General features: G+C 33.1%; 2 protein-coding genes across 4 annotated transcripts in view; one reads left to right on the forward strand and one right to left on the reverse strand.

The window, feature by feature from the left end:
- LOC106881422 (nucleoporin NUP188) overlaps positions 1-18497 on the reverse strand; it is a 475282-nt gene that overhangs the window by 217021 nt on the left and 239764 nt on the right. The window contains exon 3 of the mRNA XM_014931808.3: positions 12191-12264. Coding sequence (XP_014787294.3) covers positions 12191-12264 — 74 coding nt within the window. The remainder of the gene's footprint in view (positions 1-12190; positions 12265-18497) is intronic.
- The window catches only part of LOC128248326 (histone-lysine N-methyltransferase SETMAR-like), a 50467-nt gene continuing 32919 nt past the window's right edge, over positions 950-18497 (forward strand). For 2 of the 3 annotated variants that reach the window (XR_008264563.2, XR_008264566.2), the window contains exon 1: positions 962-1051. Coding sequence is in view for 1 of the 3 variants with exons in the window: in XM_052969294.2 (XP_052825254.1) it covers positions 1040-1051 (12 nt within the window). In the remaining 2 variants the exon portion in view is untranslated. Of the gene's footprint in view, positions 1052-18497 lie in introns of all 3 variants that reach the window. The other variant, XM_052969294.2, reaches the window with a different exon arrangement.

An 18497-nucleotide genomic window follows, 5' to 3' on the forward strand; every position in this document is an offset into this window, starting at 1 on the left:
TATATTTCAATACAAAATTGGTCACAAAAATGTTAATGCTGATAATGTTTCCCCATACATTTAAGGAAAGTTTACAAGCTACAACTAATTCATACTTGGCTGCAAATAATAACTAATTTTTTCTACTATTCAGAGCAGTAATCCCCCAATTATTCACTCCATGAAAATTAGCTATATTATATACAGTAGTACAATTATTTCCATTCTGTCTTTATACTATATAATAAAGAATGAAAAACAAAATCTCATGCATATATATTCACTACACTTGTTCAACCGTTTAGTATTTAAACCAGCCAAATCTGGCTCAAATATTCTTCTTGTTTATGCTCAAACCAGCCAGATCTGACTTCTCACAACTCCTTACAATGTCATTCTAAGAATAAGCAATCTCATCATCAATATCTCAAAGCTTCAAAATCATGCATGATTAATTTAAAAACCATGTGAATGAATAAGTATTACATTTCACAGAAGAATATGAATGCTAAATGGTTAAATCAATTTTAAAATACTGTTGTATTCAGACCTTCAGATTTATGTCAATTGCTCAGACAATGACCTTTAACAGAAGGTAAAGAAAATCTATATTAAGGAAGCAATTCTATAAAAGTCTGGGTGAGAATAAGTTTAGGCTTATAAATGGAATCCTCAAAACGATTTTATTTTCACAAATCATAATTTTTTCATCTAACACCTGGAAATATAAGTTTTGCTTCATCCTGTGGTACATTAGCTTCTGTTTTGTTTATATTTCTAATCTGATTTATGCTAACTGACCAAATTCTGATGATTGCCCTCACTGACACACTTATTCTCCCAAATTGTCAGGGAGAGCTGATATATTCTTACACTGAAGATCTCACTGAAGTGCGACTAATCATATCTTTAAATTAACTATCACATTACCATATATAACATACATCTAAATAAAGTGGTTGTGGCAGCTGATAATTGGCATATTTTTACAAGCGCAGGAGTGGCTGTGTGGTAAGTAACTTGCTTACCAACCACATGGTTTCGGATTCATTCCCTCTGCATGGTACCTTGGGTAAGTGTCTTCTACTATAGCCTCAGGTTGACCAAAGCCTTGTGAGTGGATTTGGTAGACGGAAACTAAAAGAAGCCTGTCGTATATATGTATATACATGTATATGTGTGTGTGTGTGTGTCTGTGTTTGTCCCCCCAATATTGCTTGACAACCAATGATGGTGTGTTTACGTCCCCGTAACTTAGCGGTTTGGCAAAAGAGTCCGATAGAATAAGTACTAGGCTTACAAAGAATAAATCCTGGGGTCGATTTGCTTGACTAAAGGCGGTGCTCCAGCATGGCCGCAGTCAAATGGCTGAAACAAGTAAAAGAGTAAAAGAGTATAACCTTCTGGTTATACTGTAACACATCACCACATCACCAACAAGCATAGGGGTAGAAAATAGAAGTATTAACTGAAATGAAAAATAGGTAGCAATACAATTGTAACAGAATAGTTCAGAGACTGACTGAGTAGTTATGTTGTCTGTTTGCCAGATGTCCTCTAGTGAGAATAGGGTTTATGATAATACAGTAGTGTCCAAAATATAAACTGGAAGAATTTCAGAATGCTTCTGCTTATTTTCATAACTAAAAACTTCATATTATGTCTAGGAGTATATAAAGAAAAGTGTTTGGATTTTGTGTGCACACACACACACGAACACAAACACCTACTTCATGTTACTGAATAACTAGTAGACAACATGGTTATATAAGCTTAACAGATGACAGAGTATAAGATGATTACAAGAAGGCCATTTTACATGATGTTTGTGAAGAAAAACATTGTCTAGGCATATTGATACTGATTATTGATAGAATGATCACAATGAAAACAATAATAAACATTGACAAGAAAGCGGACAAAAAAGCCGGGAGGAAAATGAAAAGACATCTTCACAGAATGTTGTGGATGTCATTAACAGTACTGTATTGTAATAACTTAACATTTATTTATTGGTGAATCAGATAAAAGAGCTGCTAGTGTTACAATAACTTGTAAGTGCATTTCATAATAGAAGATGCAAATTTTATGTATAAATACATGCATGTATACATATATGCAATACTTGTACAGGGATATATTATCAGCATATATGCATGAGATGCATATACACAAAATGTACAAGTGCCCACAAATACATACGAAATATGTATAATTCTGTATGTTTGTATCTAGATTTACAATATCCTATTTTGCATCCAATAGACATAGGAAGAATAGAAGAGTAATGACTTCTGAACAGAACAGCAAAATGGGGAATGCCCCATGATGGAAAAATGAGAGAGGTATATCAGAGAAACACCAAAGCTGAGAATAAAGAACAAATCCTCAGCAAGTAGTTGACATTTCCTCTCATTATTCATTTCTAAGAGTTGGGGAAATAATATTCTGACTGGAGCAGAATGGACACACACACACACACACACACACACACACACACACACAGAGCAAGAGTAGAGGTAAATACTTCATGGATACAAGGAAGTTTTGTGCGTATGTGACAGGTTTTGGCAAAGTACTCAATAAAAATGAGCCATAGTGAGATGCATGGAAGTAGCCACTAGGAAACATGAATCATGCCTGTGGAAGATAAAGAAATATATATTTCTTTATTTTAATGTATATATTTTGTATATTTATGTCACGTTTACATCATGTCTCTCTATCATAATATGAGTTCATGTGAGAGTGTGTGTGTGTATATATATATAAATTCAAATTACGATAAACGTAAACAAACAAATGAAGTTTGTTTTTAGAAGCGTTGAGATGTCTTAGAAAGTTAAAGAAGTGATTTTAAATTCTCAATCGCAGGATAATGCTAATAATATAGCCTGAACAGGATAAACTACCCCTATTTTGCAGAAAAAAGTGTAGGTGGTTAGCTAACCACTTACACTTTTTTCTGCAAAATAGGGGTAGTTTATCCTGTTCAAGCTATATTATATATATATATATATATATATAATATTCAGTAACGCCTAGATATACGAGTTAATTTATTCCCGGATACTGCTCGTAAAATGAAAAGCAGACCAATTTATAATACTCATAAATAAATGGCAATAAAACAACAGTAGAATGTAAAAAATATTTTGTGTAAAGTAAAAAGAATGTCAAGATCATTTATAATAAAAAATATTATAATTGTTTTCTGAATCACTTTCACTAGACTGTCCCATCACCTGTAGAGATGATTACCAATTCATAAGCACTTGTAGATTTCTTTTTAGAAAACAAGTCTAGAGTTGTTTGCTAAGAAGGTTTTTTCCATTCTCTATAAAATTTGTTACAAATGTTTTTCACAGTTGTACCACCATTGTGCATTTTTAAAATTTCATACTTCATTTCCAAAGTGATGGCTTTTCATTTCTTTTTGTCCCTGTTGGTGTCCATTGCACACTTTTATTTAGATATATTGGGTGGGTTTAAAAAATGCTGAAAATAATAGTGTAAATGCATCACAACCAGTGTTGCCACATGTGACGTTACCACACACACAAAATAGCTGTTTATGCTTTTTATATTTATTATAAAATAAAACTCATAAACCTGGAGTCTCGTAAAGCAAGGTATTACTCTGTGTGTGTGAGTGTATATGTTGGACCGCTGAACCCTACACAATTTTTCTCTCTCCATTTTTTCCTCTAATTCCTTTCTGTATAAGAGCATAGGCTCGAAATGTGAAAGACTTTTCCATTTTTCCAGAGCTTTAAACCAATACACCTGCTAGTTGTCCCTACACCTGTCTTTGTCTTTTGTTTTTCTGTAATTTTGAACTATATATATATATATATACATATATATAAGAAAAGAAAAAGAAAATGGAGATTGGGAAGTTAATAATTGTTTATTAAGAGCAAATTAATCATCATCCCTCACAGCTGTTTCAATTAATACTCAGTAAATATTAAGTAAGTATTATATATATGTGTGTGTGTGTGTGTGTGTGTGTGTGTGTATGTATATGTGTATGTATGTGTGCACACACACACACACACATATCTATAGAGATGCTTACATGCCGGTATGGCTAAGAAGTTAGCTACACAACCATGTTGTTTTTGTGCTTAGCACAATACAGGACCCTGGGTGTCTTCTAACTCCAAGTTGACCAATATCTTCTGAGAGAATTTGGTAAATGGAAACTGTACAAAGCCTGCCTGTCACAAATCTATCTAAACATATATATTTGTGTACACGTACACACACACACACACACATATATATATAACATACATGTTGGCACTCTGTCGCTTACGACATCGAGGGTTCCAGTTGATCTGATCAACAGAACAGCCTGCTCGTGAAATTTACGTGCAAGTGGCTGAGCACTCCACAGACACATGTACCCATAACATAGTTCTCGGGGCTATTCAGCGTGACACAGTGTGACAAAGCTGACCCTTTGAATTACATACATATATGTATGTAATATAATTTTTCTGAACCTTCAGAGTTTATCAATATGCTAGGCCACTGGTTTTAAATTGATATTAATCAAATTAGTATTCAATTTTTCACCCTTATTATTTAAATTTATATATATATATTTTTTCTCCGTGTTTTTCTCCTTGTCTCCGTATTCTTTCTGTTGAAGAGCGTAGCTCGAAACGTCAAAGACTTTCCGTATTCCCGAGCGTCATACTAATATATACTCTTGTTATTTACACCACCTGTCCTCGTCTGTTGTTATTATTTGTATATTCTCCCATATATATATATATATATATATATTCAAATATATATTATAAACACACACACACACACACATATGTGTGTGTACACAAACATACACATTTAATAACAGGTTACTCAGCTTCACATTACTTAAAGCATTGAGAGCTCAAAATATGTCCATACCATGAGATGATTGGAATCAGAATAAAGATGATTTAAAATCATTTCTAGGTGAAAGTATTTAAGTCTTCATTGAGTGTCACTGAAATGTCACAATTCACAGCCTGCTGACTAACAGACATCACCCGCCTGTCTGCTATACCACATAGAGAATGCAATGAAAGAACTGATGCTGCTAAGATAGTTAAAACACACAACGGATCTGAACTGATCAATGGAGATCTAAGTACTCTCACCTTGAAACCGTTTAAAATTCCTTTAAACTTTTCTCTATTTTGACCACAAACATATTCTGAAAATATCCATCACATGGTAGGTACTACTTAACGCTGACAGAAACAATACTACTGTAAAAGTAGTCAGTGCATAATTAACTTGAAATATTGAGTTAAAATCCTTGTCTAGGTCTGGAGATACCATTCCAGTATTCAGCACCAGATAAGTGTGAACCTATAATTTTAGCTTACCTTCTCTTGAAATTAACTGGCTATGAATTTAGGGTGTGTAATGGCTGGTGTATCTATAGTCATCCTACATAGACTGTTGTTGTTTAAATCCTTAGTCAACTCTGTAGGAGTAGACATATTATCAGTCATTACAATCTCATCCTTCTAATGTCTAGCACTACGTTAGCTAATGAGCCTTTCCTATTTTCCCACTTATAGTCCTATATCAGATATCTATCACCAAATCCTAAATCACACAAAACCTCAGTTCAAATAGTGTTGTTTGGGGGTCAAAAATTGGAACCAAATACTCTTTTGTGCAAGAAACAAAGTTAAGCTTCATTGTCAAAAGACTTTCTGTTTAGTTTTTCAATTTTATTGAGTAAATCTCTCCAGATTATTTTCCCTCCAATTTCTGAGCATGATAGCAGTTAATGCCTCAAGTAATACATTAAAAATTTGTTGATATGATTTAATAATGATCTAATTAGGAATACAATGCCAAAAAATCAATATATCTTGTAAATAGATGAAAATACAAGTAATCAACTCAACTGTATTCAACCTACCTAGGCAGATGAAAACACAACAGGTAAAAAATCAACAACAACTAGTTAAAAATCACATTCACAATCTATGCTGGAGATCTTTATACCATATTTATATCACATTATTATAGTATTATATCATATTTTATACAAATTTATGCAAAAGTTATATTTTTATGATTTTATACCAGACTAACTGTATTTTGTCAAAATCCCTAATTTCTAATAGGACTGAGAGAATTACATAGAAAAAGCAGAGTTAAAAAAGGTAGTATGTAAAATGAGAAGGTTTGGTTGCTATTTGCTATTTCTAACAAGTCAAGTGATCACATAAAGGCTTCTATACTGACTTGTTCCACGTAGGTATCCACACCAGGATGACATCCAGTCTGATTATGGAAGACATCAACTATATAATTCTTTCTTTATTAATGTCAAGGAGGTATTAAGCTAGTATTTAATACAAGTTTAGACCTTAGTGGTAGTACATCATTTTCCTTCAAACAATTTGGCCAGAAATTTTGCTGCATATTATCATTAGCTAATTGAACTAAGGGCATGGAAAATAAAGTTCTCTCAAGAGACTAAATGCTTGAATAGATTTGAACTAATTAACCATAAGCTGGTAGTCCAATAATATATTTACTCGAGCACTTTGATTCTATATAAATATAAACACATGTATACACACACACTCACATGTACGAAAAGTAGGTCAAATAACAAAGACTGATTAAAAAATTTGGAAGTCATTTAGTAGTCACATGTGATATTAACTATCATAATTATATTTATTAACTTCATGATTTTGTTCTATATTTTTGGAGTCATTATCTGGAAACAGGGCAAATGAAGTTATGGCTAGAAAGTCACAAATTAAACAAAGTTGAGGTAAATAATAATGTGAAAGATAATTGATAAGCACTAAATAGTTCAAAATGCAAAAAATATAATAACCAATTAACACTACATAATCAAAAGCTCATAACAAATACAATTTCATTAACTGGGGGATAAGCTTGTAACCTTTCTGGTCTTCAGAACCCCTACCACTAACTGTTCAGTCACATAACATGTTATCAAAAGTAAGAAGAGAAGTTCAATCATGATAACAATTTAAAAAAAAAATATATTATACTTGGATAATGAGCATGTTATTCAAAGAAATAGTTATAACTATTTAACTATTAGTATGTATATGCTGTCCTCTTGCTCCACTGTGGTGATAGATGGATAGTTGAAAACTGTGGAAGTGAGTGAAAGAGTATATCTCATCAATTTCTTTTGTCTACCCAATGCATAATGTAAGTCCCATAACAGAGTTGGCATTCATTATCATAGAGTAGCAGATGGTAGAAAGTAGTATTGTAGAATTGGTAGGGTGATGATGTCAATTATTTAGCTATGTTCCTTTATGTCCTGAGTTCATATTCCAATGGGATTGGCTTAACTTTTCGTCCTTTCAATGTCAATTAATTAAGTACCACATTCAATAAAACAGACAACAGTCTTCCCACTCATTCATTCACCCACACACAATGAATGTTCTTGTGACAAAATTACAGATTTATTAATTATCATTATTATTCTTAACTTAGGATTGGTCTTATTCCTGGTAGAATTACACAGGTAGTAGATTACTCCCTGTAAATTTAGATATCCACATGATTTTAATAAGCTGTCACAAGCTCAAAACTCTTCTGATAATCTTTTCTTTTTCTTAGAAGTAAACCTGTAGAAACTCTACAGGACATTCATCAATCACAGTCCTTAATGCACCAATTATCACAGGTGCAATCTTTACAGATTTCATGTTCCACATCCTCACAATCTCAAATTTTAAGGGGTTGTAATTTTTCAACTTTTCATCAGCTTTCTTCACAATCCTATCAAATGGACATGATAGATCGATCAATAATGTAATTTCAATTTTTCTTGTCTATTACTTTAATATCTGGCTTGTTATGTTCCATCTTCTTATCCATTTCAATGGGAAAATCCCACAAAATCTTTGTTACTGACTTAAGAACTCTTTCATATATTTTCCTTGGGCTAACTTGGGGCATTCTAAAACAATGTATGACTTTTTTTATTTCAAATCCCACATATGCTACATTTTGCCAACACTTTCTCTCCAGACACATATTCTCTCAAATTGTATGGTTGCAGTGCTTGATCTTGAGCTGCTATAAGACACTGTCTCTTTTTTCAATTATCTTTTTCTCAACCAAGCCCAGGATTTTGTCTCAGCATATATGCCCAGTGGCTTCCCAAAACTGACCATGCAAAAGTTTCTTTTCAATATGTTCAACATATTCTCTTTGAATTCCATTTTCATCTTTACCTTTACCAGTCTTGATCACTGTTTCTTTATTTACTGACTTAAGTAACAGTTCTGTGCTATTCTGCAGCTATCAAGTAAGCTGTTTTGTTCAAGTACAAATGGTTGGTATCAGCATTCAGATGATGGGCTCCATACACTGTCAGTGGTTTTCTAGTTTTTCTGTCCAGTTTCTGCATTTCACCTTTTATCCAATCCACAGTTCCAACTCCATATCTGATAACTGGGGCACTACTTTTGAATTTATTTCTTCAATAACAATTTTTCAACCGTATAATATTTTCCTCACTCTCTTTGTATACCCACTATTTGCTTCATGCTTTATTTCATCTGCCTTCAGTATTCCCAAATGCTTACACTCCTGTCCTTTCTCAAATGATTTCATTGTTTATCCATTTGGCATTTCGTTTCATCATCAAAACAGTGCAACTTTTCAAGCCTGAATTATATTCCTACATCATTTGAGAAAATCCAAACAGTACATACAAAACTTTCCAGTTGCTTCTCATTTTTCACATAAAGCTATCATCTATGAATAGGAGATGATTTATCTGACTATGCTTTTTTCCCAAATCATAAGCTATTTTGACTTTCTATAATATCAAACTGAATGGTATCATGGCCAATACAAATAGTAATGGAGATTAGCTATCACCTTGGAATATACTGCATCTGATGTTCACCTTCCCAAGTTTTTGATTTCCTCCAATCAAGTCAGTGCTTCAACATGTCATAGTTTCATTGACCAGTTTCTCCAAATTTTCTGCCACTCCAAACTTGTTCAATGCTTTACTTATCCAACTGTGTGACATCATGTCACATGCATTTTTATAATTCAATCATGTTATATTCAATCCCATCAATGTGTGTTTGCAATTTATGACCACATTTCATTGCATGTTATCCAAAAAAATTGTTATATCTATTAGTAAGCATATGCTATTCCCTTGCCCCATTGTGGTAATAGCTGGATGGCTGAAAGTAGCAGAAGTGAGTGAAAGAGTGCACCATATCAATTAACTGTGATTGTCTAGCCAATGTACAATGTGAACTAACAATTATTATAGGGTAACAGATGGTATAAAGTACTATTACAGTAGAAACAGTAGAGTGGTGAATAAAAAGTCAAGCATTTAGCTATGTTCCTTTATGTTCTGAGTTCACATTTCACTGGGATTCCTTTCAATGTCAATTAAGTACAAATCAAGTAACATAGTTAATATAAGCAAATATAGAACCCTCCTTCTCATGCATCCATGTGCAATGAGTATCCTTGAGGCAAAATTTATAGATTACTAATTATTATTATTGTTGTTGTTGTAGTTAGGGTGGCAAGTTAGAAGAATCATTAGAGCATTGGAAATAATGTCTTTTAGCTCTTAAATTTTGAGTTCAAACCTCACCAAAGCAATTTTGCTTTCACCCTTTTGGGGTCGTATAAATAATGTACTAGTCAAGTACTAGAGACAAAGAAACTGACTAACTTCTGCTTTTCAAAATTGCTGGCCTTGTGCCTGAATTAGGTGCCAAAAGGTGGCAAGCTGGCAAAATCACTAAAGACTCAGAAATAAATACCTTGTTATGTCTTGTTCCAAGTTCTGATTTCAAATTTTGCTGAGGCTCGGCTTTATCTTTGTCCTTTTAAGGTAAATAAAGTAAAGTACCAGTCAAGTACTAAGGTTAATAGTACCAACTAGTCACCCACCCTTAAACCAGAAACTATTGTTTCTGTTATAATTATTATTATTACATATAAGTACACTGCCTTTTTGGGGATCTAGAAATGATGGAGCTCAACTAGTAGATGCTTATATATTAGCACTTCAGAAAATGAGTTTTCTTTAAACGAACCAGTGTTTCACTATTTCGAGATTGAATATTGATTGGATAAAAAAAAACAAAAAAACTCACAATGAAATAAAAATGAGAGAGTGCTGTATAGATGTTTAAGCCTTCAGGCCAAAACAGTATTTTAATGTGAATTGTAAAATTAAAGATTGATTATTACTCTCAATATATGCATCTTATAGACTTGCATTTGATTCCTGCTTCCAACTAAACAATTTCTCTGTCATTTGGCTTATTTCTTAATCTTCAACTATTAGCCTATTTGCATTCAAGATATTATAGTAGTGTTTCCTATAGGAGAAAAGGTATTGCCTTGGTGCTGTGAGGTTCGAAAATGGAGTAGACATATTACCATGTTTTAAAAAAATGAAGATCATTCAAAACATTAAAAACTTACTGATCAAACATAGTAACAAGGTTTATGGTGTACTCAAGGTGTTTCTTGAGAATGTAATTGAGATCAGACTTATTTTTCTTCAAACTGGTTGACTTATATTTGCTATTGCTCTCTGACTGGTGTCATTTAATTAATTTACTGCTGCTTTAATGGCATTTTTCTCCTTTGTCTCAAGTTCTTCAATATCATTTTTGTATATTGTCAATTTATACAACTTACTTTTTAACTATAGTTTAAACTTTTTGAAAAAAAATTAAATTTTTTTTACCTTTTATACAATAACAATTGAGGAGTCTGTAAAAAACATTACCTGTAAAAAGAGTGGACAAGCAAGAAAAGGGCAGGTGTAGGAATGATAATAGTCTTAATTAAATGAGCAAGTAAAAGTACAGGATAAGAAGCAGAAGCTTAAAAATACTGCAGCTAATGTTGGAATTTGGATTTAGAGAATAAGCCTTTTGTGAGGTTTAAATAGAAAAAAAATGAAGTGAAAAGATTACAGGGAAGACTTGGGTGCCCCTGGGCAGTATGCTGACATAATATTGTTAAATTTGAAAAATCATCTCTGTGCTTGTCTAATTGAAATCATATCTGATGATTTATGCTTAGTCTGAGGAAAATAAAATTTTGTGCACTTTGGGGAAAATAGATTTGTTAGTCAAAGAGTGAAGGTGGAATTTCTGCATATCAAAAGCGAAAGAGTAGAATTTCCAGTTTCATGGGCATAGATTCTGAATCCTTTGTGTCTAATGGAGATAAATTTTCATTCCCATAGTTGGGAAAATGCAGGACAAAGTTAACTGAACATTTTTAAATTTTGAAAGATAGGCTATATCTCCATTAAGCATCAATCCCCTTCCATCACCCACTACATTTTATTTTACAGAAAGTAAATATAAGAAGTTCCACATAGAACTTTCTTTAAAGGGGAATTAGAATCTAAAGAGGGAGTATACTTTTACATTTGAGTTAAACGTTTTTTCTCATATTTCAATTCCAACTTCAACTGCAATATCTAAGTTTCTACTTCTTCTTATCCTATACTTTTCCAAATTCAATTAGTTAAGAGTATTATCAATCGGCAATCTGAATTCTTCCTGTGTCTCTTGTATTAACATAATTCCATTGTACTTAGAGGGAATATATTCAAGAATAAATTCACTTTGCACATTCAATCCTTCAGAATCAAAAGCAGGAGCAACTCCATCACACTATTCCAGTACATCTGGAGATTGATAGAGAAAAGAAACAGCAACACTAAAATAGCCAGGTCTGTTTGTGGAAAATGTAACCCCAGCCATAGAAGAGAGGTAAGCTCCTGGCAAGTTGAGTTATGACTGAAGTCATTTCATTTCATTTGCATTACTCACACCCTGAGAAAACTATGGGAGCATACAATATCATCCCTCCCTTCCTATCATAGGTGTGCATACAATGTAAGTCACTATATAGTATATCAATGAAAGTTATTGAACTAATAAAATTTCAGTAAGAATCAATGCTGTCCCCAGTAATTAATGAAAAGAGAAACAAGTAATGATGTAGCAGACTAAGTGACATAGTGTGGCTCATGAAACTTCAAAGAAAGACTTTTTTTTTATTGTTGATTCTAATATCAGGGAACACAATATTATGAGACAGCCATGCCTTAAATGATATCTTATATAAACTCATGTTAACAACACTCAACATAGAAATAAATACTACTCACGAGGATTTTTTGTAATATAAAAGGCCATTCAAAATTTTATGTTTGTTCTCTTTTAGTTCAATGGCAACCAATTCCTGAAATAGCAAAATAACAAAGTAATTACTTTTACCATTTAAGTAAAAAATATTCAGCAGCATAATATAATGATACAAATGGTCAATGGTATATGATAATATAATATAGTGTAAATACTATATTATAGCTTAATATACATATAGTGTTAGTAGTATGAAATAATATGCAAAGTGTTAATACTATACAATACTATGTAGAGAGTACCAATGGAATTAAAAAATATTACAATGATATTGTGTAGTGTTGTGATATGTCAATACCATACTGTGCAATAGTAAATACAAATTGACAATACTATGTCATACTAAACTATACATACAAAGTCAATGTGATGTATTAATTTAGAATACTTTAAGATTACAGCCTTAGAAACTTTAACCCTCTAGCATTGAAACCAGCCACATTTGGCCCAAATCTGTCTCATGCTCAAATCAGCAAGACCCAGCATCTCATGTCTACCCTACAATTCATTCTAAAAGTAAACAGTCACATCATTGAAGTTTTGAAGCTATGAGATAATGTATGATTAATTTAAAACAATGTGAATAAATAAGCATTACCTTTGATCGAGTAATCAGAATGCTAAAGGGTTAACTCCAGTTAATATATATAAGTTCAACAATCTTAAAAATTTATGGAGTCAGCTATCTTTAACTAAGGACTAAAGATTGAACAGATTACTATCGTATATTAATTCCTCAAATTCCTGCCCATGTTTTACAATTCAATCCATTTTACAGGGTAAAACTTGAATTTTTGTTTTCTTGTCATCTCTGACAGACTATTTTTAAGATAGGAAAATATCTGGAATTTGAAGAAACTGGTTAGGGTTTGGGGTGGCAACAAAAATAAGTTTATAGAATGTTGAATTTAACTGCTGCAAGGAGTAGAAAGTTTAATGTGTTGGTCACATGTACTTTAACAGAAAGTAATCCTTAGTCAGAATTTAAATTTGGACTTACTTTTATTCTTACTGATATAGTTTGTGCCAACATTTAGAATGAAAAGCTATTTGAAAGTATTATCAAAGGTTATGTTGAAAAGACACAATGATCCAGTAAACAACTTCAATAAATAAAGAAATTAAATCATAAGTTCAAAGAATGTAGACACAATTTGTGGATTGCCACTGCTACCACCACCACCAATATCATTTCAACATCTCTTTTTCCATGCTACCATGAGTCACATAGGAGTATGGCAAAGTTTTCTGCAGCTGTTTTCTGCAGATTATTACTTGTTTTCAAGTGAAGTAGTAATCTCCCAGTCTATTCACCAACAAACAGCCTGGACATGTATGGGTGGAAAACTGGAAACAAACAACTCCAAAACAAATCTTTTGTTTACAACAATTGTGCAACATGTCAAGATGTGTGAAGAAGCCTGGATATACTTTCATAGCAGACAACAGATAAATGAAACAGTTAGTGAAGCCATTGTTAATAAACTAGTGAGTGAAACATGTGTAGACAAGATGTGTAATTTATAGATGGTAGACAAATACAAAATCACAAATACAAAAACGTACACAGATGCATATCACTCACACTTACCCTAGTTAAAATATGGTTACAGGTACAGGCATGGCTGTGTGGTCAAGAAGCTTGCTTTGTAGTCTCAAGTTCAGACTATGTAGTCTCAAGTTCAGACCCACTGTGTGGCACTTTGGGCAAGTGTCTTCTATAGCCCCAGGTTGACCAAAGCCTTGTGAGTGGATTTGGTAGATGGGAACTGAAAGAAGCACACATGTGGGTATGTGTGTGTGTGTGTGTGTGTGTGTGTGTGTGTGTGTAAGAATCTTTGTCTTGACATCATGTAAGTGGTGTTGTTTGTTTTCCGTCTTCTATGAAAAAACATGTGTAGTCATTGGAAACATGTGAGGGTTAGTGACATGAAGAGTAACCAGCCTTAGAAAATCTGTCTCAATGAATTCTGTTTGACCCATTCAAGTATTAAACAGTGGGCATTAAATGATGATTACACACACACAAAGCTTCTTTCAGTTTTCAGGGCTAGTGCAGGACACTCACCCTATGTGATTGGGAAACAAACTTCTTAATCATGCAGCTATGCCTGTACCATAATAAGGCTTTTAGAATCTATATGAATTTCATTATACAAGAATAGCACACTTTGTGAAGAATATCCTCCTCTTTCTCTTTTAACATCCATTTATTTTCCATGCTGGCATAGGTTGGATGGTTTGACTAGAGCTGGCAACCAGGTTCTAGTCTGATTTAGCTTGGTTTCAACAGCTGAATGTCCTTCCTAACACCAACCACTTTACAGTGTGTGCTGGGTATTTTTACACAACAATAACATCAGAGTTGAGGATAACCTAATGTAATTTTCTTCACATCATTTATTTTGTTTGCATACTGCCGATATTTATCATTGTCACAGACCAAGTTCTTGGATCCTGTATATATTTTTACAGTGTTATACATGAACTATTGGTCACAACTTTGGGTTGGTAACATATTTATCCGATATTTTTCCATATCATTTTGTTCAGCTTTGCTTTTGAGTGAGTGACTGACTTTAGGCAGGAACAACTCACTGGAATATGTCTCCTCTCCTTGGACATTAGCTGGTAAAGTTAGTTTGAATGATTACAGTAATTGGCATGTTTCTATTTCTCAAAAAAAATCGAAAGATTAAAAATGCAGAAAGTAATAAAAAATAGGAGAATAAAAAAGCCAATAATTTCAACTATGGTTAAAGATGTAGTATCACACTTCTCAAATTCAATGCAAGTATTCTTATCACTTCATTAACACATTGATGGCATTAAACTAATTTCACAAACATAAATAATCAATAATCACACAAACAATCTGACCAAGCTAAAGAAAACATTTGATATCAACACAGCAATAGAATATCTAATTTCAACCATACTTTGTCTTTAGTGAAAAATCCTAGAATTAGTAAAGAAATAGCTTTCAGCAACAATTTTCTTTCTTGATTCTTTAGGTTATCAATTGAAAAAAATTATTATTAGAAGCCATCAAATAATAGAACCAAACATTTTAAATCACAATCTACAGTTAGTGTTAGGGTTACTGATGCTGTTTATCATAATAGCTTCCAAATAACAAATTACCATAAACAGTCTAACTTATCATTTAATATTTTTATAACCTTTTTATTGTCATTATTTTTCAACAAAAGTATTTTTAAACTGTTTTCCAGATGAGCCATCAATCAATTTTACAAAAAGCTAATACCTTTACTCAACTAGTTTAAAACCATATCATGCAACTTGAATTTTTTTTTAAATAATAAAATATTAACTAAATTACCATAATGTTCATTTACAAATTCAAGATATAAATTACACATATGATTGACAAGTCTCTTTAATGGATGAAAATGTTTTACTTTCAATAAAAAAAAAAAAAAAAGCTATGGTGAAGTAAAAATAGTAGAATGAATATTTACTATATATATATATATCTATATATATATATAGACATATAGATATATATACATATACATATATATATATTTAATTTCACTGATTCTTCATTTGAAAAAAATTACGCTTGATGGTATCCTCTCCAATCTGTTGTATACTCAAAATAAATGTTTGATATAACATTAGCCCAAAAGTGAATATCAACAAAAACGGAATTTTTTTCTTTTTTCATACAGAGTGCATGTGTTATGAAGAAATGTTCAGATAAGCAACTTTGTTTTTTAACCTAGCATTATTCCTAACCTCACTTTGTAGCACTCATATTATTATTATCATCATCATTATCTCTTTATCATAGGTTTTGTTGGAGCTCCGAGAGTCTTGCATGTGTAGCGGGTGTTCTTTTCAGCTATCTAATACTTTCCTGATTATTCTGGCCATGCCAAGGAAGCAAACCTTTTGTAACAGTTCTGCTGGGCACTCAATTCCAATTTCCATTAATATACCTCTTGATGCCTTCTGATACAATTCTCAAGGACCCAACAATAATTGGAACTGTCTTTACCTTCATTCTCCATAGCCGGGCTATTTTGTACTTAAGAGGGGTGTATCTGTCTATCTTTTCGCCTTTTTTCTTGACTATTCATGGATCAAAGGGGCATGCAATGTCAACTATATAGCATATGTGGTGCACCTTGTCCACTACCACTAGGTCTGGTCTGTTTGGATTGGGAAACCCCAGAGGATTTTGCTGGTCATTGACTCTGTCACTCTCTGTGGTTTGTGCTCATACCATGTCTTGCCTCTCTCTAGCCTCCACTTTTCACACAGTTTCCAATGTAGCACTTTTGCTACCTGGTCATGTAGCCACAACTTGTAGTTTTGGGCAAGTTTAGGGCATTCATTCATGATATGAGCAATGGTTTCATTCACTCTATTGCAGATGTGGCACAGCAGAGACACTTGCTCATTCCTAAGGTTGACCCTCTAGTTTGTGGCCAAAGCTTGGTATTGTACTGTCAGTATAGTGCTCTCGGTCTCTTTATTTAGGGTTCCTTTCATCAGCCAGTCCCACCTATTTTTTACAGCAATTTCTGTAGTGGCTATATGGAATTGATTGTGTAGTCCTTGCCTAATTCTTCTTCATGTCCTTTTTCTATTTCTTCCTTTGTTTTCCCTTTTTTCTCTGTTCTCAACACTCTCTCGTTCCTAACTGTCACTAGCAAGGTTTGCTTACTTTGGGTTAGGTATCTCACTAAACTCTCGAGTTTGATCCTATAGCCTTCCATATTTATCAGTTCCCTTCCTCCATTTGCTCTCTTCATGTTAGGTGATCAGTGTCTGTACATGGATGATGAGTTCCATACATTGTTAGGAGCTTTCTTGACTTCCTGTCCATCTCCTTTAGCACCTCCTCTGTCCACTTCAGGATTCCAGTGCCATACCAAATTACTACAACTATGCATGAGTTTATTGCTGAAATTATGTTTCTGGGCATTTAGCTTTGAAGCCAATATTTTTCTCACTCGCTGCAGGTACTCTCTTTTTCTCTTTTCTTGAGGTTGAATTGCCTTTATCATTTCACCACTTGGCAACTATATGCCTTCTGTCCTGGCAAGCTTTCCTCATCTCATTATTATTATTATTATTATTATTATTATAATTATTATTATTACTAGGGCACCCATTACACGATGTGTAGTTTAATGTCCTATTTTTTCTCATGTATACCCAAAAGTAATGGAAAGTATCAGTAACCAGTTTTACAACAAATACCGAAGTTGGATTTAGCTTGGCTTCCACTTGTCCTTTCTCCCATAAACATAAGGGAGCTGCAGAATCAACACCATACTTCCATGGTGCCACAACAGTGATGAATAACGTTGACGTCCACTTGAAGAGCATCAATATTGTGTTGTCTGGCTATATTTAAAGATTCTGTGAGAATTTGCATTTTGATATAGTAATTCTTCTCTTCTTTCCTGTGATAAATTCTCTCAGGCTGCGTGATGTTCAGCATTTTGATGTAAAATTTCTCCTCTTCTTTCCTGCGATATATGTTCTCTTGCTACTCTATGTTGTTGAGAGTCCTGTAGTAAAATTTCAGAGTGTTGTGCTTGGCTCAAGTGAGCCTGCGCTTCTCTCCATTGTGCAGCATTTATGTTTCTTACAGCTTCTTGTCGGTCACTGCTCAATCTTCTTTGCCTCTGCTGTTGATGAAGTCTGGTTGCTTTTCTCCTCTGGCAAGCAATATTAATACTCATACCGAGGTTTTGATAGGTAAAAAAAAAAAGAAAATGTGTGTTTAAGCAGTGACTATTTATCAAAATAAGAGCATAGCGCATCTACAGGGTTTTCAGTGCACATAATTATTTTGAAACACTACTATATATTCTGCTTTGTATCTATTATTATAGTATGGATTTTAATGAGCAAATATTTATTAAAACATACAGGTAATAATGAATTTAAATAGTATTACCTTCCACACGTCCTTTAACTTTCAAACTTTGATATCCATGAACCTTTAAAGCTTTCATATCTGTGAATCTCAAAAATTTTTATTACCCATCAACCTATTGCGGAAAATTAAACCTCCTTGTACTTCTACCTTTATTGTATTTTAAATAGCTATTTTATTTTATTTTTTTCATCTTCCTTCCTATTCTACTAATGACGTAACCCTGCTGTGTTATTAAAATCCAACCATGTTGCCTTAGAAACACTAACACAGGAGGGTATTATTTGAAGAAGATTTGGTTGCTATTTGCTGCAAGACAGGTGACTGCTTAGATGTTTTGTTGGAGTATC

Source organism: Octopus bimaculoides, chromosome 1, assembly GCF_046866305.1.
Source record: "Octopus bimaculoides isolate indiv1 chromosome 1, ASM4686630v1, whole genome shotgun sequence".
Classification (NCBI taxonomy): Eukaryota; Metazoa; Mollusca; class Cephalopoda; order Octopoda; family Octopodidae; genus Octopus; species Octopus bimaculoides.